Source organism: Globicephala melas, chromosome 7, assembly GCF_963455315.2.
Source record: "Globicephala melas chromosome 7, mGloMel1.2, whole genome shotgun sequence".
Lineage (NCBI taxonomy): Eukaryota > Metazoa > Chordata > Mammalia > Artiodactyla > Delphinidae > Globicephala > Globicephala melas.
In genome coordinates this window covers 64,556,164-64,580,605 of record NC_083320.1, presented here as the reverse complement: position 1 = coordinate 64,580,605, position 24,442 = coordinate 64,556,164, and the positions used below count along the sequence as shown (strand labels likewise).

Sequence of the window (24,442 nt, the reverse complement as noted above, 5' to 3'; positions counted from 1 at the left end):
ACTTACGGGGCACTTACAGGATTAGGTTTTGAATCTAAGGGAAAAGAAACAAATGCCAATGCCAAATTTTTTAAGATAAGTAACTATAAATAAATTAAGGGATGATGAGACTAACTATGTATCCCATGTGTATCTTAAGCAGGGAAGACTATTAAATTACTTCCACTCTTTGGACAGTTCTTAGGACCAGCATATCATTAGGAAACTGACATCATCTCTTTCTTTTGAAATTACAGTCTGTGTTGCTATGCAGAGGATATTTAGGTCATGTTAATGGTGACAGGGAGAGTAACCCAGCACCTGGCTGATTCAAAGTTTTGATATATTAAAATCATTATAGCTTTAATTTATAAACATCCTTGTACAAAATTTAAAAGACTTAAATTCAAAATGTATACAACACTATCTAGTGTTCCCTGCAATTACGGGGGACAATAATCAGAAAGGAGTTGTGACAGTACAAACATTTGACAAGTGTTGATTACCTTTCATTTTAAAGCATGTTAGAAGAACCAGAGCTTTGGTAAGAAAAACAGATTCTTACCATTTTTGCTTAACATTCACAGTTTTATCTTCCTACCCAGGAAACATTTAAATGATTGAAGATCACATCGTTTGCCCAGTGTTTATTTCTTTAGGTAGAATTTTTCTAAGTACATCACTGCTCTGAAAGAGTGAATTTACTTCCAAAGGCGTCTTTTATTCGCAAGCAAAATGTTGCATTATTTAAGCATTTTCACTTTTCTCCTTGATTGCTCAGCTTTTCCAAATAATGTTCAGTAAAGAAAGTATATGGAATTCGTGTGCTTTCCTTTCTTTGATCAAGTCTGTCAGCCATTAAGTTCAAAAGAAAACCATAGCAAAGTATGCTGTTATTTGTGGACTTAGGCAGAGAAAGCATTGTAAACAAAGACTTACTTAAGGTCATTGAAAAGAGTTTGTGTAAATTTGAAGACCGAATTTCTCTAAGACAAAAGGTGGACTGAATTAAATGCATTTTATTATTCAAAGGAAAAGAATGATTAGTAAGAGAGAAGCTGCCACAGCATTAATTGTCTAAGTCATTGAGAGTCAGAGTTTAGTGATTTGCTTTCTTTTAATATCCTTTGTCAGAATAAATCTCAGATGCTAACCTTAATTAATGGAGAGGTGAAAGTCGGAAAGAGGATGAAGAATTGAGGAATTCCTAAAAATGGATCTGGAAACGTCTGGCTTTTCCAGACTGCAGCTAGCATAGAACTTATTTAAGGTAATAGTAACTAAGTAACTTTCCTACCCTGCCCACGCTCAAACAATTTAAAGGTAGGCATGCTGGGAAGATGTTTTTCAAAGCTGCAAATTATTAAATGTTCATCTGCATTTTATTACTGTTGCTTATTTTTGATCTGTTGAGTGACGACAGCATACTTGGAACTAAACGAAACAGTTCAGTACACATGAACTAACTTCGTATGGATTTTTTTAAAAGCCTATGAGAAGCAAAAGTCGATTATTTTAGGGAAAGACAAATTCTAAACTGGTAATCAGTAGGAATAAAAAAAGAGTATATTAGGAAATAATGAGTGAGAAAAAGAAGTTATATCAAAGAGGTAACAACTTAGGGAGAGGTGAATAATGTAGAATGATACCAACTTTGAAGATTTTCTAGAACAGAGACTTTAGGAAAAAAGGGATGGAAATCAATTTAAACAGAAGGAATACACAGATTAAATAGAAAGAATACCTATATTCAAACTAACCAAATATTAAAACACCTCTTCCTTTAGCTGTTATCAAACACCTAAATAAGGTTCTTAGTAGGGGTACAGAGGTGCCTAGCAATGCAGAGGTACTTAGTAGAGCAACCGTGGAATGGATCATAAGTAAGGGATCCAGGATCCTTCTCTTCTCTGCCTTTGGTGGGTGGTGACAAGGGCAGCAGAGACTTAGGGAGCGGCCCAGTCATCCCCGCCTGACTGGTCCAGGCCAGGGTTCATTGTGCCAAGCCTATGTGTTCAGAGACCCTATAGGAAAATGAAAAATGTGAATAACTTTGAGTTATATCATGGTGTCATGATTTTACCTAAAAAACAGAGAGCAGGGAAAAACATGAGGAACCATCGCAGGGAGAAAAGGAGCAGATCTGTCCCTATAGTGGGCCATACTAGGGTGATTTTCATGAACTTTACATTTTCAGGGGACTGCCCTCTTCTTTGCTGGTGAAAAATTAGTAGCTCATTGGCTAGTGCCAAAAACACAGATAGACTAACACTTTGATATTATATACATTGACATTCTTCTCTTTTACATATATTTTCTCCATTCCTATGGCCATATGAGCAGGACTGTGCCAACTTCCTTGCCCTAATCTCTTACTGTAATTATCTATTCTTTCACAATCTATTGCGTTCTCCTTGTTTCAAGCAACGTGGTAGATACTTGGCTTATTAAGAGGAATGGAATATCATTATAGCCTTTAGATTCATATGGACCAGAGTCAAGTCCTGTCCTTTCTACTTACTAGCTTTGAGATTTGGGAAAATTTCATAACTTTTATTATCTCAGACTTGTATCATGTCAGATTATCTGGAAAATAATATCTAGGATATATAATAACACCTAAGGTGACTGGAAGTTACTGAGCGTATATTATTTACTATGTGCAAGATACTATGTAAAACCCCTTCCTTTAATAAGATCTCCTTCAGTCCTCACAGGCAATCAGATTCTGGTATCATTCTCATGTTATAGCTAAGAAGAAGGAGACTTCGAGAGGTTAAGAAATTTGCTTAAAGTCAAAAGTAAGTGTCAGAGATAGAATAAATATTGGGCTTTCTGGGTCCAGAGTAGATGGTCAATCCCCCTGTGGGTCTGCCTGCTGTGGGATGAAACCAAGACAGAACCCAGCGTAAAACAGGTTTCCTAAATGAACTTAACCCTGTGCTGGAGGAGCACGCATGTGGGTGGAAGGTGAGAGAAGAAGGGAAGACAGAGAGATTCAATGATACACTAAAAAGTAACAAGTAATACAGACAGAAGTGTAATTTTTAAATGTTGGGAAAGCACAGCAGAGGGAGCTACTCACTGCCTAGATTAAGTGGGGAAAAATCTGAAGAGAAATTGAGCCACTGTGAGGATACATGTGAGGGACTTTTCAACCCCATCAAATCTGATTGGTCTTGATCTATTCTAATTCAGTTTCATCTCAGTATAAATAAATGTGATTTTGGGGATGGGGTTGTGGAGTGTGTGCTACCAAGTTCCTCAGGATTCCCCACCTAAGGAGGACTCCATTTGGTATGTCTTCAGAAAAGGTAACTTCCTTAGCAGGGCCAGCCATCTGGGAAATTTTTTATTCCTAAATCAGCATGTCGAAATGGTGCAACCTGTTGTATTTCTGTTTTTAGAGATAAGGCCAGATTAACACTTAGAATACTGTATTTCTTGAGGATCTCTCTGGTGTTTTTCCTTTCCTCTCTTTTCAGGTAGAGCAGGACTAAATACAATGGTGAGTAATTTGTGCCCTGCCCTGAGCACTGTGCTTGGTCAACAGCAGATGAGTAGTAGATGTTTACTGAATGTATGCCTAAAGCCTTAAGAGGAGAATTTATCAGATACTCTTATTGTATACCTGGGATGCAGATTTAAACAAGAGGAAACTTTGATGGAAGCATGCCACCACCTCCCATGCCTTGAGGCAAAACAAATCAATAGAAATGAGAGCAGTGGACCTTGCTTCACATTTTCCTTCCCTTGTAGTAAAGTTTGTCTCTCTCCCTGCTGGCTTGGATCAATACCTAACCCCATCTCAAGTTTGACCTCTATAGTGACCAAAGAAATATAACTGAAAAATTTGCTTTGATTTTTAATTCTAAACTCAAGCTTATAAGGACAAAAAAGGATTCACTTAGAGACATAGAAATTCAACTTATTGGTTTCCCTTTGATTTATCCCTATATACACTGAAATAAAGGATTTGTGTGTAGATATTTAGGAAACAGAAAGGAGAATTCATACCCTTAATTTAAAATTTACTTTATAATGTTATATTTTAATGAAAAATACTTACATAAGAGACTGTGTAGAGTTAAATAGCCTTGTACTCAGAAATACCTGAACTTGGGGCTTCCCTGGTGGCACAGTGGTTGAGAGTCCGCCTACCAATGCAGGGGACGCGGGTTCGTGCCCCTGTCCGGGAGGATCCTACATGCCGCGGAGCGGCTGGGCCCGTGGGCCATGGCGTCCGGAGCCTGTGCTCCGCAACGGGAGAGCCCACAACAGTGAGAGGCCCGCGTACTGCAAAAAAAAAAAAAAGAAATACCTGAACTTAATTCCAAGCTGAGCCACTTACTATATGATTTTTACCTTTTTAAATGTTGCTTTCACCGCAGTAAACTGGAAATAATACCACCCATCAGATATAGTTGTTATAAGAATTAGATGTAAAATGTAGATGTGTAAAGAATACATGTAAAATGATTAATGCGTAATTGATACTCATTAACAGATGGTTATCATTGTTATAATGCAACATAAGTCTGATTGTGCTAGGGAAGTGTCTAACAAGAGACATATTGTAAAAATATGCATCATCTATAAGCATTTAATAGTTTTAATTTATTTGACTATTTCAAAGGAATTTAAGTCATTTTATTCAATTATTGATTTTTTAACTGGCCAATTCCTTAACTAAACTAAGCAATTAATTAATCTAATAGCAATATGATTGAATTTTCAAATATGCCCAAACCAGCAATATTAACCTACTAATGATTATTTAATCTCTGTCTAACTTCTGTACATTTATAACTGCTCTCGTAACAGAAGCACTTCTTGTGAGATGATAGGGGCTGCAGAAAACAGAAGACAAGTCTATATAAGAAAAACTTACTACAATTAGAAATGGCAGTTCTGTTACTCAAAGAGATTACTATCTAAATGGACATTTATTCTGAGTCTTATCTGTAAGTAGGTGGACATTTATTCTTTGGGGTGTAAAGAAATTCAAAGATGTTTCCATCACAGGGTAGTTTGTGTATATGAATCTGTGAGATTAGGGGGAGCTAGAACTGAAATATGCCTTAAGAAGAATTTACTGTGTAGTGATTTCTGACTTGGTCAGGTGTACGTGTATGTACAGTGGATGTTTGTATTATTTTCCTGTTGCTGTTGTAACAAATTACTGCAAACAATTTTAAGCACAAACAATTGGGCTTATAATAGCACAAATCCATTATATTATAGTTCTGGAGATCCAAAATCCAAAATGAGTTTTGCTGGGTCAAAATCAAGGTGTTGGCTGGGGCCCCACTCCTCCTAAAAGCTCTATGAGGGAGGTTGCCTGTTTCCTTCCTTGCCTTTTCCAGCTTTTAGAATCCACCTACATTCCTAGACTCATGGGACCTTTCCTCCACTTTCAAAGCCAGTAGTTTAGATTCTGCAATGCATCTCTCTCTCTCTCTCTCTCTCTTTCTTTTTCTTCCTCTCCCTCTTCTTCTCCCTCCCCCCTTCTCCTTCTCCTTCTTCTTTTTCTTCTTCTTCTTCTTCCCTCTCTCTCTCCTTCTGTCATTACCTCTCCTTTCTGATTCTGACTCTCCTGCCCCTCTTTCACTTATAAGAACCCTTGTGACTACATTGAACCCACCTGGACAATCCAGGATAAACTCCCCATCTCAAAATCCTTAACTTAATCACATCTGCAAAGTCCCTTTTGCCATGTAATGTAGCGTATTCACAAATTCTGGGAATAAGGGTGTGCACATCTTTGGAGGACCAATATTTGGTTTACCACATTGCTAAATCTTGTCGTTTTCCTCTGTCAGGCAACTGGATGTATAGGATCTCTTCCAGTACCCGGTGAATTAGGAGAATAGTGGTTATGGAAGATGTAGTAAGGCGGCAAGAACTAATCCTTTTTATTACCCTGAGAGATGATCTGTTTTTGTTAATGTATAAATCATGCTAATCAGATGAATGGATGGATTTTGGGGAAGGTGACAATAGTACACACAACACAATGCATTTTGGGGGAGTGGGACCATAGGGAAGTTAGTTTAAAAGGTGGAATCTGATTCACTGGGTTCGTATGCTGGAGGGACGGCACAGTATAGCTTTCGTGCCATCATGGCATACACTTTACTCTTTGCCCTTCCTCTCCATGTTTTTTAAAAACAGTAAATTAATGGAATATTGTGCTATACACTTGCTCTTTCATTTTATTCTCCGTTTCTTGGCTTCATAATATTCAAATGAGGGTAAAATATATAAAACTCAAATTGATTACAAATTTGACTTGGCAGCAGCATTCTGAATGTTTAAAAGACATGAATTTTATTATTAGCTGAGGGATATGCAAATATTATAAATTATAGAAAATTTATTCATGCTAATGGCTCTGAGTCTATGGTATGTCCATCGGTATGATATGCTGTACACAAATCCGAGCTGGGGTATAGATCATATATTTAGATTTGATAGAATTTAGCTCGTCATTCTCCCAATTTAGTTCTCAATCAATTTTCTGAGTTCAAAGCAGTTGACTTCCTTATAATGCATCCAGATTATAATAGCAAGGCTATTGATATGTCACCAAAAGTACGCTTGCCTCCTTGAAGCTGGCATCTATATTTGCCTCAGCTTTGTGGGCTTCCATGTGACACCCCAGCGCATTCTCTGCCTGGCTTTTAGTTTGGACTAAATAAAGGCTTCTCAAATTGATTTTAGAAAATTTCCAAGAAAAAAATCATTAAATTCTCATTTTTCTGCTCGAGAGTTCAAATTACTATTGAACCTTACAATTTCTTTTGAGTCATACTTATACATCGGATTATCCAGGACTATTTGTTTATTGTATATATGTTATTGCACAGGCAATGAGTCAGTTAACAACAAAAAAGGCATCTTTTTGTTGTTTGAATTTCCCTTCATCTGTTTCCTTGAGCAAGTGATTGTTTGGGTTTGTCTTTTGGTTTCTGGACTCTTGTACTTCTTGAGATGTAGCATAGAATTGTACTTAAGTCACAGAACCTGGAGCCAGACTGTCTAGCTCCCCTTCCAGCTCTGAAACTCACCAGCCACATGATCTTGAGCAAGTTTTACAATCTTTTCTATGTCTCTGTTTCCTTATCTGTAAAATGGAGATTAAAAATAAATATAGTCTCTACCTCATAGGGTGGTTGAGACCATTAAAAAGACTAACTAGTCTGACACATAGAATGCACTTTATACATATTTGCTATTATTTTTTTACTTGTGAATCATTCTTTTAAGTCCTTTATCTGTCTTTTCAATAATGTTAGTTTTTTTTTTCAACCAATATTCTTTACAGAAAATTAACACTTCAACCTCTTTATTATAATTGTCCCTTTTCCATTTTCCTTTGGCCGTATAAATTTTTTGAAAGATTTTTTCACTTTGAATTTTCATGCTTTGAAAGTCCAACTAAAATCATTTTATGAATTACTTATATCTCTCTAAGAATTGTTCATCATTTTAAAAAGCATTTAAGTCCTTATCTAATACTCCATGTGTAACATACAGTGTGGTGAGGAACTCTGAATGTTTTCCTCAAAATCATTACCTACTTTTCCCAACATGATTTGTTGGTAATTCTGCTGTTTCCTCCCACTTCTGCATTGTTCCCTCTTCCATATAGTCACATGGCCAACTCCTTCATGTTTCAGTGCAAATGTTCCACTTCTCAGGATGCCTTCCAGACACCTAGCTCACTGACACACCCAGGTGGATTAGGTTCTCCCCCGTAGGCTCCCAACTCACCTGGTGCAAAACCATAAACTCCTTGGGCTATAATTGCCTGTTTCTCTTGCCAACTAGACTGAAATCTCTGGAGCATAGTGAATGTGTCTTATGCTTATTGTAGATAATCAATATTTATTTAATAATAATGAATAAGTATATTAAAATAAACCTTATTAATTATATAATTCAAATAATTTATTTTTGAAGTTTCATATGGCAAAGATGGAAGAAAGTTAGAGTCATCCACAGCAATTACAGTCCCATAAAATTCTTCTTCTTGTTACAGATGCTCTTTATATGTTTCTGTACTATGCTAGTCAGCATGTAGAGTCACATCGTTGTTACAGCTTCATAGTGGGGCAGCATCTTCTATCTACAGAATAGCTCTCTATTTCATTTAACATATTTTGTCTTTAATGCTACTTTGCATGAAAGGAATATAGTCATGATAACTTCTCTTCATTTATTTTTGCCTCACAATTTCTTGACCAATATTTTCTTTTTAAATTTTGTGTCTTGCAGGTGGCATATGGTTGGATTTATTTGTCTTTGTCTTTTAGGGTGAAGTTTGACCCGTGTTTATTTACATTTGGTTTTACACTATTATATTTGGTTTTCTTTGTTAAGGATCTTTGTTTTCTTTTTTGGCTGACTTTTGTTAAATGGTCTGTGTTTGGCTTTTTGTTGACTTCTCACATGAGTAACAGCTTGAATTCACATAGAGTAGTCCTCAAAACTAAAATTTCAGTAACAAGTAATCAGTTCTCTAACTGCTTTTCGTGTTCAATGTTATAAAGAAGATACCTCAGGATTTCTGAATTTTGTTTCTTCATCACAGAAACTCTTCATGTGTCTGGGTAATTGTAGAACTTTTCTTTTTCCTTGATTCTGAAATGTTTTACTAGAATCTGCTGATATATTGGTGTTTTAAAATTAATTTTATTCCTATATTATGGTAAATACTTTAAATCTATGCCCAAATTTTATCTTCAGCAAAAATTTCTTCTATTGTATTTCATTTGTTCTGCCCACTCTCCCTCCCTCCCACGGAAATGCTGTTATCTTCTAGTTTGAATTTTGCTGTCTGTTCTCTATCTTTGTCATCTTCTTTCACATTGTTGTTAGTATGTTATTGGTTTTTCTCTTCTGCAGCATGTATTACTCTATTAGCTGCCTTCAATGTGTATTTTAATTCTTCTAAGAAACCTTCAATACCCTTAGTTCTCTTCTCACCTTTGATAACTTTCCTTTCTTCTGATTTCACCATGGTTAGGAAATCAGACACAACTCTGCTTACACCTGTACTGTAAGTCAGACAGAGCAAGTATCAGCTTCACAACTCAGATATTAGCAAGTGTTCTCTTAGTGAAATAAAGAGGTCAAAGTACTTTTTACTTTATTCTATAGACTTATTTATTGATGACAGTAGCATCATTATTTTCAGTCAATTATTTGCTTTTTAAAATTTTTTATATAAATTTTAAATGTTACTTTCCATTTACAGTTATTACAAAATATTGGCTATATTCCCCATGTTGTACAATGTATCCTTGATTCTGTCTTACACCCAACTTGTTCTTCTGTGTTACCTTTCTCTTTAAAGTTACCCTAAACATTAAACACTGTTTGCAATCTCAGTTGCATCCAAGTCTTCTGAAATAGCACATTGTGAGGTCAGGCGACCAATGTTCCTATCTTCTTCCCCACACATCCCTAAGTCCCTAAGTAAGGGACTGTCTTATCAACCCTACAAATTTACATCAGGTGTCATCAGTATCAAGATAGGAACAGATAGGTGCACTGCCTTATAGTATACTAGTCAGGAAACATCACCTTGCTTTTCAGATGAGGAAATTGAAAGACACTGACTTAGGAGGTTAAGAACCAACATGGACACAGTTTGTTAGCTGAAGGTTGGTTTTCTATTCCACGACCCTACCTGCGTAGGCAAAGTTACTGATGGGAAAGAGAGAAGGAGAGAGAGTGAGAAAAAGACAAAGAGAAAGAGAGATTAAAATGTAATGTTTTTTCTGTGATCAGAATAAAAGGCTACAAGGCAATGGAATCCAAATCTCTTAATACTCAGGCAACTGATTTCCTGACCATTAATCTTAGGCATTTCCCAGTAGGATGAAAATGATAAAAATCATTTGGAAATATTTCAGAAGTAAATACTCGCTGTAAATTTTTGCAAAAATAAACTGCTGACTTTCTGTTAAGATTAATAAAATAATAACATCTTTAATTAATAATGTGCAAAATGAAATTTATATCTTAATGTGGAAAAACTTTAGTGGTTCATGTTCAATAAAATTTATATAGTGACCATTTACAACAAAGTAAGAAGAGTACAGCTGAACATAAACGGAATTCATCTGTGCAAATAGATAATCCAGAGAGGAAAATAAAGATATATTTTCTTCAGCATGTGAAAGACTTTCAGTAGTTGGTGGGAATCTCTTTTTATCAGGATCAACTGGAGGAGTGTACCTTTGTGTAGGTAGATATGAGGTTTTGGAAGACAGTTGAATTTTAAAAACTAACTGACATTTATTGTGAACATATCAGTTTCTACAATCACAGTATTCATATGATACAATGTCTTATTCCTTTATATTTTTTTCCTTTAATACTGTGTGAAATAAAATATAAAAAATAAATATTAAAATTTTAAAAATATATTTACAAATTTTATTAAAATAAATGAAAATTTTAACTGAATAAGAAGTCCTTAAGAAAAAGCAAATACTCAAGGAGTCAAAAAACAAATGATTTTTAATTTTTCCTGGGTCGCAGTAGTTGTTCTCAACTGCTGTTGTGTACAGAAATCTTGGAGAAGCTAATAGAAAGAACAAACAATGTAATAAGATGGTTCAGTGTGGGGACTGGGTAAGAAGGTAGGGAGAACAGGGCAGGGAACAGCTTGGTGGTGGTCTGTTACCTGGGGTTGTCTGGGACTTGGTTCACTGTAATTAAATCAAACCGATTCAAGTAACAAAGTATACCAAAGACCGCTAACCCTGTGAGTACAAAAGACTACCAGCCCTAAGGTGAAAGGCAGGGGGTGTATGAATGAGTGATAAACATATCAGAACTCACACATACACAGATATACACAGACACACCATATACTGGTTGGTTCCAGAAGGAGCCCTTGAAATGATTTTGTAATTACAATTCTTTAAGAGTGAATAGTAAACCAACAAGCAGAGTCATAACAGCAAAGAACACTGGATAAAATAAGAAAAACTAGTTTTGGAACCAACTCTGGCACCTATATCTAAATAACCATCACATTAACCAGGGAGAATCCTTAGGTTTCTTTCACATAAGGAAATATTTAGACATGTTTCCTTATGCCTAAAAGGAGTTGGTTAGACTAGGTGAGACTGTATCAGCTCTAAGACATTTCTGTTTCTAACAACTGTTATTCTGTGATCATGCAATCAGTCTTTTGCTCTGTTTGCAAGTATGTAATTCCTAATACCCTGTATTTTTGTCAGGTAGATGGCTTACATGGGAAAATATAAGATGCTCTGGAACAACTGACACAGCTTTTTTTTAATGGGACTATTATTTCTTTCTTATGTTACACATGCCTCTGTGGAATAAAAGGAAAAAAATCCATAGTCTATAATTCTCATAGCATTCACATATTTTAGATTTATCTCCTTGAGGGTTGAAGGGTAGGGAGAGAAGCAAAGAGCAATTTTTAGACTTGCCAAAGATTTAGTCAAACCACCAAATCTGACACTTACTAATTGTGTGATCATGGGAAAGTTTTTTAACTACTCTGACTCTCCATTTTCTTTATCTAAAAATTTTAGAAAATAATAGAACCTACCTCATGAGGATGTTAGAGAAGTAAATGAGATGATGCTTTTATAGCATTTAGCATAACTCCAACACAATGCTTCAGGAAATGTTCATTAACATTATGTATCTCTTAATAAATACCTATTGTTCATCAGAATAATTGCAGGAGTAGGAGTGGGGACAATATTTTAATTTGCTGGTTGCATAAGCATATGCTTCTGTGTAGGCATTTTGTAGCTTTGCTTGAAAGCTTGAAAAAAAGAGGGTGACCATGAAACTTGGAAAATACCATGGAATGTTACAGTCTGTTTTCCGAGACCAGATGTTTTAAGTGCCTTCACTGTTCCTAAGATGATGCTATTTTCTTTTCAAAACCTGAAACGATGCTACATTTGTTTTCAGTGACTGCTGGCCCTAGTAAGCCAGCGAGTGGATTTGCAGAAGACAGTGCTGCGCAGAGAGAGGGTGTGTCAGACCTCCAGGAGGTGGTGTCCTTGAAGGAGCGGATGGCGAGGTACCAGGCAGCTGTTTCCAAGGGTGACTGCCGCAGCTTCTCCACCAACGTAAGCTGCTTCTAGTGCTTCTGCATTAGGCAGGCTGCTTGTCTGCCTTTCATATGCCTCCTTTACATTGCAATATAAGAATACTACTGGACAATGGGATAAAGTAGAAAAAACACAGAAATAGTGTGTATCAAATCCAGAGTATCTGAAATTAAGCTTCAGCTCTGCCACTTATTAGTTGTGTGAACTTGAGCTACTATCTTAACCCTTCTCTGAACTTCAGTTTCCTTAACTGAAAAATGGGAAAAAAAAATTTACTGCAGAGCGTCTCTGTGAAGAGTAAAAGAGATCATTTACGTGTAAGCCATAAGGCACTGTATAAATGTGTTACTACTGCCATAATTATCACTTAACCTATAGCTATTCTCCTTGGGAAGGTTGGGAATTAATTTCAGATCTTAATAATGTGGATCTGCATGCTGCCCTCCTTGGTCTCATGTATAGTTCATTTAAATTCACTGGCAGTATAATTTCTTTTGCTGTTCTCGTTTCTCTGTATGCCCTAAATCCATTAGAAGTAGCTTAATCAACATAGAAATGAGGGAGATTAGCAATGTAGAGAGTCTGCTAAACCAGTTATGATTACAGGAAACAGCAGGATTCAGTAAGACCACCAGTTTTTAGAGCGAATGCATAATAAAGTCATATTCAAAAGAATTTGTTGGGTTCCATATTCTGTGTCCTTCAATCCACAGGATTTGATAAGTCATTTTATCAGTAGCAGCTTTATAGCTTAATGGAATATAAGGATATTCTTTTATAATTATAATCTCCAAATTAGCAAAGTTGTTCATTTAACCAAAAGAGAAAGAGAGAGAGAGAATAGCCAAGAAGCCTGGTATTCTAAAATAGCTACTCTGAACATTTTTCTTTACAAATCATTCAGAGACAAGAATGACTGTGCCAAACTCATTAACAATGTTGCAATTCTAGATGACATTTGAGTTTTTACATAGTTATTGAAATACATTTCAGGCGCACCATAGATTTTGAATGAATGTACAGAAATGACATAAGTTAACTTCATCACTTCCAAAACAAATAGTATCCCTCCAGCGCCTCCTGCCAGTCTTCTTACATAGCACCCCCTGCTGGATCATTAAGGAACTTTACTACCAATTAGTATTCTAAATTGGAAACATGATCCTTGGTGAAACAAGCTGACTTTGAAAATACCTAGTTAAAGACTGGTTGTTTAGTAAGCAATCTTTTATCTAGGAAGACTTTTATCTTGCTAAACACTAGGAGAATATACCATAAAACAAATTTGTATAAGGCATGATTCGTATTTATTGTGTACTAAAAGGAGAATATTTAAATTGGGCACATAAGGAAACTAAATTATCTCACTATTTAATATAAAAATTTTAAATTTTAATGCTATTCTGAAGAAATTCTACATATAAGGAATTTAATAATCCTTCTCTTTCCTGCGCATTTACAGACAAAACAAATTGAGGGGCAGTGATTTATGGTAGATATGCAATTAGACAGGGACAAAGCCAGACTAGATTCCAGTCTCTTGACTCTAGTACTCTTTCAACTATATTCAACTGCCTCCTCTTATATAAGAAAGCATCTTTGGTCCAGAAAAAGTGCCCTACTGTTTGGTTTGGCCCTAAGCTAATAAATATTTTGAGAAAAATGATCACACATATTGTCTCAGAGAAATCTTGATAAATATCTAAAGTAAAGCAAAATAACTGCCTTATTTGGTCAGTTGCATCAAATGTTTGTTCAATCAAAAAATCATGGAAATTGCTTATAACCAAATTTCTGTCTATACAAATAAACCAAATATTTTATGTGCAAAATTTGGAAGTCACTGATTTGGCCCCAAACTGAATCCATTATATTTCAGTCACATTGAAGTAGTTACTCTTTGTCCTAGATCAGTTTCTCTTTGTCCTAGACTCAGGCAGATGGCATTTTGTTGAACCTAAAGGAAAAGGCCTGCCTGTGAAAAGGCATCGGTCCTCAGAAGCCCCCTAGAGGAGAAAGGAGAAGTAACATTTGTTAGGCAACAAAACAGGTTCTGTACTGTGCAGTTTTATTTCCTTTATCTTTTTTAACACTTGCAAGAAATCTGTGAGAAATATATTGCTATTCCCAGTTTATAGGAAAGAAAACTGAGGTTCAGGAACTCTAGCCCAAGGTTTTAAGTGTCACAACTGGGATTAGAATTACTGTCTGTCCAACTCCCCAGATTGTTATTTCTATTATGCCCTACAAACCAAGAACAGTTCTTTGTAAAGGAAATTGCTGATTCTGTATGGAATATACTTACCTAGGTTTCAGTGTTATGTATTTAAGTTAACTTATTGTTAAAATAACATTAGGTAGGTTCTGTATTAAGTATTTAAATTAACTCGTTAATAGAATAATTATCGGCATATCCATTAAATTCCAAATCTTGTTTCTGTGTCCAAGAATAAGAAACATAGAATAAGGATAAACATTTTTTAAAAGGTTTGACACAAAGCAATCTAAGTTATGTGGTCATTTACAATTACATAGATTAGTTGGGATGTTAGCACATGGTGGTTAACAAGGCAAAGTGATCTCAGTCTGAGCAAAGAAACATCACTCCAGCTCATGGCCATAGGCTTCTGCTTGAGTAAGTCCTGCCATCTTACATATGTAAACTTTCCAAGCTGAGCTGAACAAGAAGACCTCATCGCCACTACTAAATAAACTATAGCTCAAAGGACTTTCTCCCTTAGGCTGGAGAGAAGCATCAGGAAGGCTGGGGTCATGGTTGTACTACTAGTAAAAATAATCAACTGTATGCATTTTTGCCTGTGTAACATGATCTGATTCCAAAGCACAGTGCTAAAGTAAATGAACGGATATATCTGTTTTTTAATTCATTTAGTAGATAAGAGGCAACCTGATCAGTATAGGAACTGATATTTTTGTGTAAACGCACACACTAGTAAAGTACCCACTCGTTAGCATAATTAATGAGGCTTACCAGATTAATTTGCACATCATTTGGACACTGTTTATAGTTGGAAAAAGTAAGTTTCTTCTTAACAAAATTTGCCTTAATTTCTGTAATTTAATATTTATATATTATCTGCATATGATCAATTGAAGAAGGCCATTTATGTAAATTAAATGGCAGAGGGGGTAAAAGAAATATTGTAGCCTTAATTCACCCTTCCCTTTCTTTATCTTAAATTTCAAAAGAGATGCCATAATTTCTAATGACTTTAACATGTATCAAGTGACAGTAATTGACCAGGATTTACATGTGAAGTTTGTTGCAGAATTTGATAGAATGTATCCCTTCTTTCCATAGAGTCAATGTGCATATTCTTAAATATTTGGCAGTCCCTGTAACTAGGGAAAGGTTATGAACTTGACAAAGCAATCACTTGAGTGTTTGCTAGTAATTCGGATAATCCTGAATATTAATTTCACCTCCAGTATTTTGGAGTATGGAAAACCCCAATTTAGTAGCTGTATTTTTAGTATTTGTTTGAGGAACTACATATTTGGGTGAAGATTGCAGGATCCCAAGAGTCCACAGTCCAAGGTATGGGAACCTCAGCTCACAGGCATTCCGTTACTCTCAGGTCTCAAGGCTTCCAGGGTTATGTCAGGACTAGGCCAGACCTCAGGAGATCTCCTGTGCAAGAAGTGTCACTGAGTCTCCTCCCAGTTTCAGGTGGACCTGGATGTATCTTAGAGGAAAGTGGGCTGGCCTGGGGCCTGTTTGCTTGACAGTTGTCATCCCATCTGGGCTTGAGTGCCCACTAGGCTGGGGCATGTGCTGAATCATCAAAACCAAAGCCTTCGAATTACTGCACTTCCCACAGGGGCATAATATCTGACAAGACTCCTCAGTGATTCAGGTTGTTCTAAATGACACCTACTGGAATAGGCTTTCTCATTTGTAAAATGCCAATGATAGACCTGAATCCTTCTAAACTTAGACATCCCCACCATAAATGACCGTATCTCACAGAACGTGAGAAGCATCAAGTGACAAAATATATGTAAATACATAGAAAATCACTCAGCACTACGTATTAAGTAGTTGTTATTTTTACTAATATTAATGTATAGTAATAAAAATATGCTCCCCAAAATAGCTTCAAAGCTATTTTGTTCATCCTTAATGATTTAAATACATTTTAGAATAAGTCAAATGTTTTTTAATATCCTTAATAATGTATTACCTATATAGACATTTGGAATTTTAATGACAACTTTATTGTGGATTAAAATTGAATCAATTACTCTAATTTCTGCTAGTCTGTGTATTATGAGAGAAATCCATTCTAACAGATCTAATCTCCAGACATAAAAATCTATCTGAGATAAGGAAAATTAACTCAATATTTTAAAGATCCTTCTGACTTTATATCAAAAGACTGATACAGGAAAAAACAACATGGAGAACTTATTTTTATTAAGGTTTTCTGTAATAAGATCCTCCTGAAGTAATTGTGTATGTTAATATCTTTTTAATATACCACTCAATAATTATCAACCATTTTTTTAAAAAATAGCTTGAGAATCCCATCCTGAGAAGATGTCAAGCTGAAATTTCCTTTTTCTTTCCTTTTTCTTGTCTTAGATGCTGGAAGAATCAGAAATGTGCACAGTGCCTGGCGGTTTGGCCAGAGTGAAGAAACAATTTGAGAAGGACAAAATTGCTTCTTCCTGTAATACCTTTACTCAGTACCAATACCAGCACCAGGACAGATCTGAGCAGGTAGTACTACTATTGGTAAAGGATAAATCGTGTCTGGTTGAAATGCTTTCATTTCAGTGCTAATATAAAACACACATCCCTGCCCTCTTTGGTGGTATATTTATTTTCATTACTCATTAACAAGAATTGTAATTTTAAAATGTTTTAGAAAAATCACGGTTAATTCATATCAATGTATTGATTTATTTACTTGGAGCATTTTGCCATGTTTCTAGGGAATCATACTGGAATATTTGTTCTCTTGGCTTCTAATGTCTCAAACAAAAATGAAAATTAAATAGCCTAGGTTAGTCAACAGGTAAATAGAAATGTTGAGCACAATATTTACATTGAGCCTCTGCCTTTAGGTTATAATTCATGATAAACTATCTGTTATTTGTTTGCATAGATTAAATATGAAGCATTATTCAGCTGCGTATTGTGATGAGTTTTCTGCTTTCTTCAAAAATCACCAAAAATTGAGTAGTGGAAACCAGATGTTATATAAAACTGCATAATACAACTTCTAAATGCTATCTTATATAAAAGATTCTTTCCCATTTCATTACTCCATTGTCCTATATTACCGAATATTGTCATGGGTGATGATTTTTGCATGTGAAAATCTAAGTAATAAAACTCATTAGAGTAAGCCTGGCACTTTGGAAAATAGTAATTGCACTGTAAACAGCTGGACTTAGGCCCAGGTTTTCCAGGAGGAAGAAAGTAACTGGGGTATTTCTGAAATGTTGTAGTCAGAGATAAACGTGGGGGTTGTTTTTGTTTTTTGGTTTTGTTTGTTTGTTTGTTTGCTTGTTTTTTCAGAAAACTCCCTAGGGTATTTAGAGTTGCCTAAGTTGTGGCTATTAAGGCAGTTGGGTTTGTAAGGTTGCGTCAGGGGCAGTATATCAGATAGATTGATTAAAAGTCTGGTATGTGGAATATTATTTGTTTTCTTTTTCTGGCTTTGAAAAGTAAACAAGAAAAAAAATGTGCAATGTAAGTTGCTCACAATAAGTTTACGGTAAGATTTCTTTTAATTTTGCCTAAAGGAAATGTAATATAAATAAATTAAGATTGGATATACTTGTGACCTAATGTATAGCTCTTGCAACATAGGATTCTAAGTGAATCAAGTATATGTGTTTACTTGAAACTGATCAACCACATGCTATATAGTCATCATTAATAATTTAAATAAATCCTACGTAGAAGATAGGTAAAGTATTTCCATATCCTTTATTTTGCAGGAAAGCGGTGTGATAGAGTGTAAGGGCTATGGGACTTGTAGATCTGAGTTCACACACCACCCCTGACATTTATCAGCTGAGTCCCATAGACCCAGGGCCATCTTCATTGTGGGCAGTTAAACAGGGCTCCATACTTAGAGGGGCCTTGCACTTAGTTTCATGCTCTGCTGTCATCTTGAAATTCTTAAGATTTTTGAATAATGGACCGTACATTTTCATTTTGCACTGGGTGTAGCAAATTATGTAGCCAGTACTACATAGTCCAAATTCATAAGCCCCTCAAAGTCTCAGTTTCTGTTGAGTTATGATGGAGAAACTGATGAGTGTTTTGTCTATCTCATGAGGTGATTGTGGCAGTCAAAGATGACAAAGAGCAGTTTCCATGAAAGCATTTCATCATCTGTGAAACTTGGTATCAGTTAGGATGCTTTATATTGCAAAAGACCAAAAACTCAACCACAAGAGTCTTAAACCAAAAGGAACATTACAGATTCATAAAAGTGCAGTCTTGTGGAAGGAAGGCTTGATGTAAGTTCCAGGGGTGTACTAGAGCAACTGGCTTGTACCAACTCTTTGATTATTAAATTTTCAGGAATTTTGTAAACCAGATAATATTGTGTTAATAGCTTGAAATCAGCCATGTTGATAATATTTATACCAAGGGAATTGTCAAATGCAAAAAATCAGGGATGTCCCTTCCCTTCCCTTCTTCCTTCCTTCCCTCTTTCCTTCTTTTCTTTGAGAACCCATTGTGAAGCATATATTACCTTACCATTGATGTAATTAAGCACTCACAGTATGTCTCTAGCATAGTAGCTAAGAGCACTGGGATGGAGCATGATCACCTGGGTCCAAATCCCTGCTCCTTCATTTATTTATTTATTTATTTAATTTATTTTATGTATTTATTTTTGGTTGCATTGGGTCTTCGTTGCTGCGGCAGGCTTTCTCTAGTTGCAGCAAGCAGGGGCTACTCTTCGTTGCAGTGTGCGGGCTTCTCATTTTCTTGTTGCGGAGCACGGGCTCTAGGCACGCGGGCTTCAGTAGTTGTAGCACAAGAGCTCAGTAGTTGTGGCTCGCGGGCTCTAGAGCACAGGCTCAGCAGTTGTGGCGCATGGGCTTAGCTGCTCCCCAGCATGAGGGATCTTCCCAGACCAGGGCTCGAACCCGTGTCCCCTGCATTGGTAGGCAGATTCCTAACCACTGTGCCACCAGGGAAGCCCTCCTTCATTTATTAGCTGAATGACATTAGGCAAGTTTCTTAACTTCTCTGTGTCTCAATTTCCTCAATTATAAAGTCAAGATTATAATAGTACCCACCTCATAGGTTTGTTAAGAGGATTAATTAAGCTGTTTTTGTAAAGTACTTAAGACTGTGCCTGGCCCTTTATAAGCACTTCACAAGTGTTTGTTTAAAAAACTGAGTATCTCCTTGATCATATTTCTTCTTTTTTACCTCTCAGCTTCACTTCCTCTGAGCTGGCCCCATTCTCTCCCAGGTTTTCCCCAGAAAGGAGTAAAAACAATGCAGAGAAAGAGTGAGAATCCTTTTCCCAGAAGCCCCAGGGAAAGAAACCTTACAGGATCTAATTGGTTCTAAGTGGAATACACATGCTCCCCCTAGAACTAAATTGCTGTCGCTAGAGGTTGCTGATTGGCTGAGGCCTCTGTACCTGTTTAGCTACGTGGAAGATCTCAGCATACCCTTATGAACAAAGAATAAATGAATACTGGGTAAAAACAAAAACAACCAAACCAGCAAATATATATATATATATATATATATATATATATATATATATATATATATCCACTATAAGCTCCTTGCAAGTATAGTTTATTATTATAAGCTGTAGTTCCTTCTCTGTGACCATGACATACTAAAGTGTGTGAGAGTAATAAAAAAACATGTGCTAAAAATCTGAATATCTGCATGACTCTGGGCCTGTAGGGACCTCTCTGAACTTCAGTTTCATTATCTACGTTTAGATACACTAATAATACCCCATAATTCCATGAGGAATAACTAAATCTAAGTCACAGTGCAATGCAATATAAATAAAATATAAAGGGAATATATGGAAGGATAAACTAGTAAATACCATTTATTGAACTGTATGCAGAAGTCTGTAGGAAAATGAAAGAAAAAAGTCATCTGTATCTTAGAAAATCAAATGACTAACTTATACTCCTTAATGGAAATTTGAGATACATATCAGATTTGGTTATAGAGAGGAAAACACAGAAAAATCATGTCTTAGATATTCACTTAAACTTTTAAAGCTATCTGAATGCATTCTAAAAATCACTTCTTTTATCAGCAGGGATTGAGAACAAAACATTTACTGGTAGACAGACAGTTAATTCTGTCTTACCCAAGTTATTGTCGGCTCTGAGGGTGTTTTCAGTCTTTATTGAAAGTACTTGAGATTTAGCTCTCTGCTAAGTCTGCCACTGGTCAGAAAAATATTTATTTTGCTGACATATAAAAATTAATATTAGCTTGGAAATCAACTTTAATTAGAGTTAAAAGAAACAACATTTGTTTTGGATTTCTGACAATATTTAATATCACAATTAGTAATAATTTCATAAGGTGTAATAATTCAGTCCAGTCTGCCTCTTTCCTTCCTAATGTATTGAAGTGAGCTATTTCAGGGTAATTAGCTATTTGGAAACAGTTTGTCTGGGAGATCAGCAATGGGACTAAACAAGTTTTGAAAATTAAGCTATCTCTGAGGTTAAAGGTCCCTCTGTTTTTTTATTGATTATTTCATACGTATTGAAAAAGAGGTTCTGAAATAGGGGGGAAAAATGGAGGTACAAGATATAGGAACATTCGTTTATGCCAGACATTTTAAACTTGGAATGATGTCCTATTTATGTGTTCTAAACTTATGCTTAACAGTTACCAGCATCACTGCTAGCCTGTGGAGTATCCTTATGTAAATTAGAAAAAGGAGCTACTCTCAACAGTCAGGGCCCCTGGGTGAAGGATGTTTGGGGTGAGGGTTCAGCTTCTTAGAAGAATGTGTTGGAGAAAACTTTACTAGGTGACTCTGGTAGTTACTACTACCCATTTTTAATATCACCCGTTTAGATTCTGTTTTTCAAAACAGCCATTACTGATTCCTGTAGATAGGAATGAAATCCAACCCTCCTTAAGGGATTATGAGCCATTCAGCATGTGTCCTGTTGATATTTAGGTTAGAAATATCACATTAGCATTGTTTCTGACTTTGTCTTAGGATTGATTTCTCAGAATTCTATGCCAGTGAAAATCAGTAGGTTCTTAATGCTAGAATGGAAAGGACCATTTAAGAGAGATATTTTTAATCCACTCAGTACAGCAGGCTCCATTTGGGAAAAAAAAGAAAAATAACCCATCCCCTCATCCTTAAAAGTGTGTCTTGAAGTATGCTGGAGCAGATGTTGTTGGTATGAAATGGCCATTGTCTCTTTTCAGAGTTGATTTTCACTCACCCTTTCCATGGTTTCTGGGTTGTTGTTTTTTTTAAAGATTTTCTTCCTCTCTTTCTTCTTTTTTAACAGCTTTATTGAGATAATTTGCATACCATAGAACTCACCCATTTTAAGTGTACAATTCAATGTCTGTTTAATATATTCACAAAGTTGTACAGTGTCACCACAATCTAATTTTAGAACATTTCCATTCCTCCAAAAAACAAACCTTGGACCCATTAGCAGTCTTAAGACGTTCCTTCTTTGTGCCATAGTCTCACATTCAGGATTTGATTTTCATTCTCTCATGCTTATTTCCTCTTCGTTTTCTTTCTCTTTTATTTACACAGTACTGAGTAGCTCCTTGCTTATTAATTGTGAAGTCCTACAAGCATCTTCTTTTCTGGAGTTGTTTTTTTTCGTTAGTTTTGTTTTGTTTTCATTTTAAGTGGCTTAAGTAGGGAAGAGCAGATGGGGCTCCAAAAGTCTGGTAAGTAATCAGTGCGATACAGTGCTTAGGTAATTGCTTTCATGTGAAAATGGCTGCACTGAATCTATGTCAAGAGTCTAAAGTATTCCTGACCTTCACTCCCTGCCGCCAAGTCTGATGGGGACCAGTAGGGAGCTGCAAGACAGTATGTATCTTTCCACATACATCTGCTGTTGCAAAAATCCTCATGTAAACATTAGCACTCTGTAGGATTATGTAGATTTGGAACAGCCTCTGGACAATTTTAGGCTGATAGAAAATATTTTTGACAGGTTGTGACAGATATAATCTGACATCTGTGTGTTTTAGACTCTTTAAAGGTGACCCGTAATTATTTTCTAGCAAACTAAACATATTTTTATCAGCTAAATGTCCACATTGCAAAGCATGTCTCACGTAAATGTTTTAAACCTATCTTTAGCTTTCTGCCCCATGCACGATTTTTCAAGGGCCTAGATTGCTATTAACAACCCCAATCTAACCTAGATCTCTATCAGCACACAAGGTTGTGACCAAAAGTGTGTCTTGAAAAGTTTTCTAGTTGTGCGCACGGTTTTAAAATGACTATTATAACTAAAGTAACCCCACTCAAAATGAGGCAGTTTACACTCATGGTTAGGCCTATTGGCTCCAGAGTCATACAGCCCAGGTTAGAATTCCCTGAGTTAACCACGTAACCTATTCTGTGAAATGAGGATGAAGTAACAGGTGTGTTAAGAATAAAATGAGACCGTTCATGTAAAATTCTTACTAGAATGCCTAGCAGATATTAAATGTTCAGTAAACACCAGCTATTATCATTAGTAGTGTTGCCAGTGAAGCATAATCCAGTGGTAATTATTCTCAAAGTAGAATGCGGTTCATAAGCATTTTATGTATAGGTAAGAGGACAGAGGATGGCATTGTTCTGTGCCTCACACCTTAACTGTTTTTTCAGTTTTTTAGCCTGGGGAGACAGAATCGTTTCCTAGAAGCTCATTAGGTAATTAAAGATTAGTTTATAATTAACATCCCTGTACATGCTTTGCAACTGGTGACCTCCTGCTACCCAGTCTCCATCTGTCTCCTCCCTTCCTACCCGTGTCCACCTTCCTATAGCTCTGTAGGTCTTGGTGGAATCCCACATTTTCTCCGACAGAAGGTGAATGGAAAAGAATTATATTTGGTAAAAAAAATGCCCTTGCTCAAGATGCGAAGCCAATTAACTGCATTTAGTACTGCTTTTCCCAACTATGAGGAAAGCAAAAACACAAACTAAACTCTGTGAAAATGTGTATTTCTCAGGATGAAAGGCTTTTTCTACCAGCCCCAACAAACCACTAATTCTTCTCCTGCTTCCAAAAAGCCCATATGTGCCTGGTTTGTCTAGAAATGGGGCTTCCGGTACTTATGGAGCACCTATTACGGGCTTCTACCCCAGGCCTCCCTGGGTTGGGGTACAGGAATGTAGTAGGAGTGGGTTTCAGTAAGTCCTCTGTCTGCTGGTTTCTACATCACTCTGGACCCGAAGCAAGACCTCTTCAGAGCTCCTGACATGTCTCCTCCTACCTTTTCTCTGACTGGATAAGGATTTAGAATTGACATGAAATCTCAGTGGGAGCTCTTGTCCTCTAAGTCTCCTAGGCTCTCAGTAAGGTGGTCCTCAACTCTGGTCATGCACTGGAACTCCTAAGGCAGCCCAGGTAATTCTGGTTTAATTGTCCTGGCATGGGGTCAGGGATCAGGGAATTTTATAGCCCTCCAGGGGATTCTAATGTGCAGCAATGAGCATGGCAGTTCAGGGTTGAGCCAGGATTTGTTATCCCAGAGATGACCACTCCCCTCTTAGTTTCTCATCTGAGGCTTCTCCACTGCCCACCTCATTCTTCACTCTGATACCAAGGCCCTTCTATTTCTATTGAGATTTCTCTTGAGATGCCTACTGCAAAGAATAGAACAGGGGCTGCTGAGAACAGAGAAATCAAGGGCTTAAAAGAATCATGGTGAATATAATAAATGCCAGTCAGCCAAACGACCAATTTACTGGTACCTCCAAGCCCAGTTAACTCCCATGTTAATGGCAGACTGTATTAAAATTGTGAGGATTTTTTTTGCATATATACAAAGATAGATTCAAATATTTTTTAAAAGCTAGATAATGGAGTGATATAAGTGAACTAAAGAAATACATATCAAAGCATTTAAAATAAACCAATTAGAATAAAAATAAACTAAAAATAATGAATTTATTAGCTTAAGCTACACTGATATGCCAATAATTAATTAAAACTGAGATTTAACTCATTAATATTGCCATCTTTCATTAAAAAACTTTAATTTCATAGGATTATACAATCTGGTTACCTAATGTCTCTTGAGTTTGTACCTTTGATATTTCTATAAAAATAATATTAATTTCTGAAAGACATAAGATGATTAT

At 36.2% G+C, this 24,442-nt stretch overlaps 1 protein-coding gene across 2 annotated transcripts in view; it reads left to right on the top strand.

Annotated features, from left to right (window-relative positions):
• Positions 1 to 24,442, top strand: part of XIRP2 (xin actin binding repeat containing 2) — a 296,246-nt gene that overhangs the window by 238,599 nt on the left and 33,205 nt on the right. For both annotated transcript variants that reach the window (XM_030852542.2, XM_060301488.1), the window contains exons 3-4: positions 11,956 to 12,116; positions 16,705 to 16,842. In XM_030852542.2, coding sequence (XP_030708402.2) covers positions 11,956 to 12,116; positions 16,705 to 16,842 — 299 coding nt within the window. The remainder of the gene's footprint in view (positions 1 to 11,955; positions 12,117 to 16,704; positions 16,843 to 24,442) is intronic.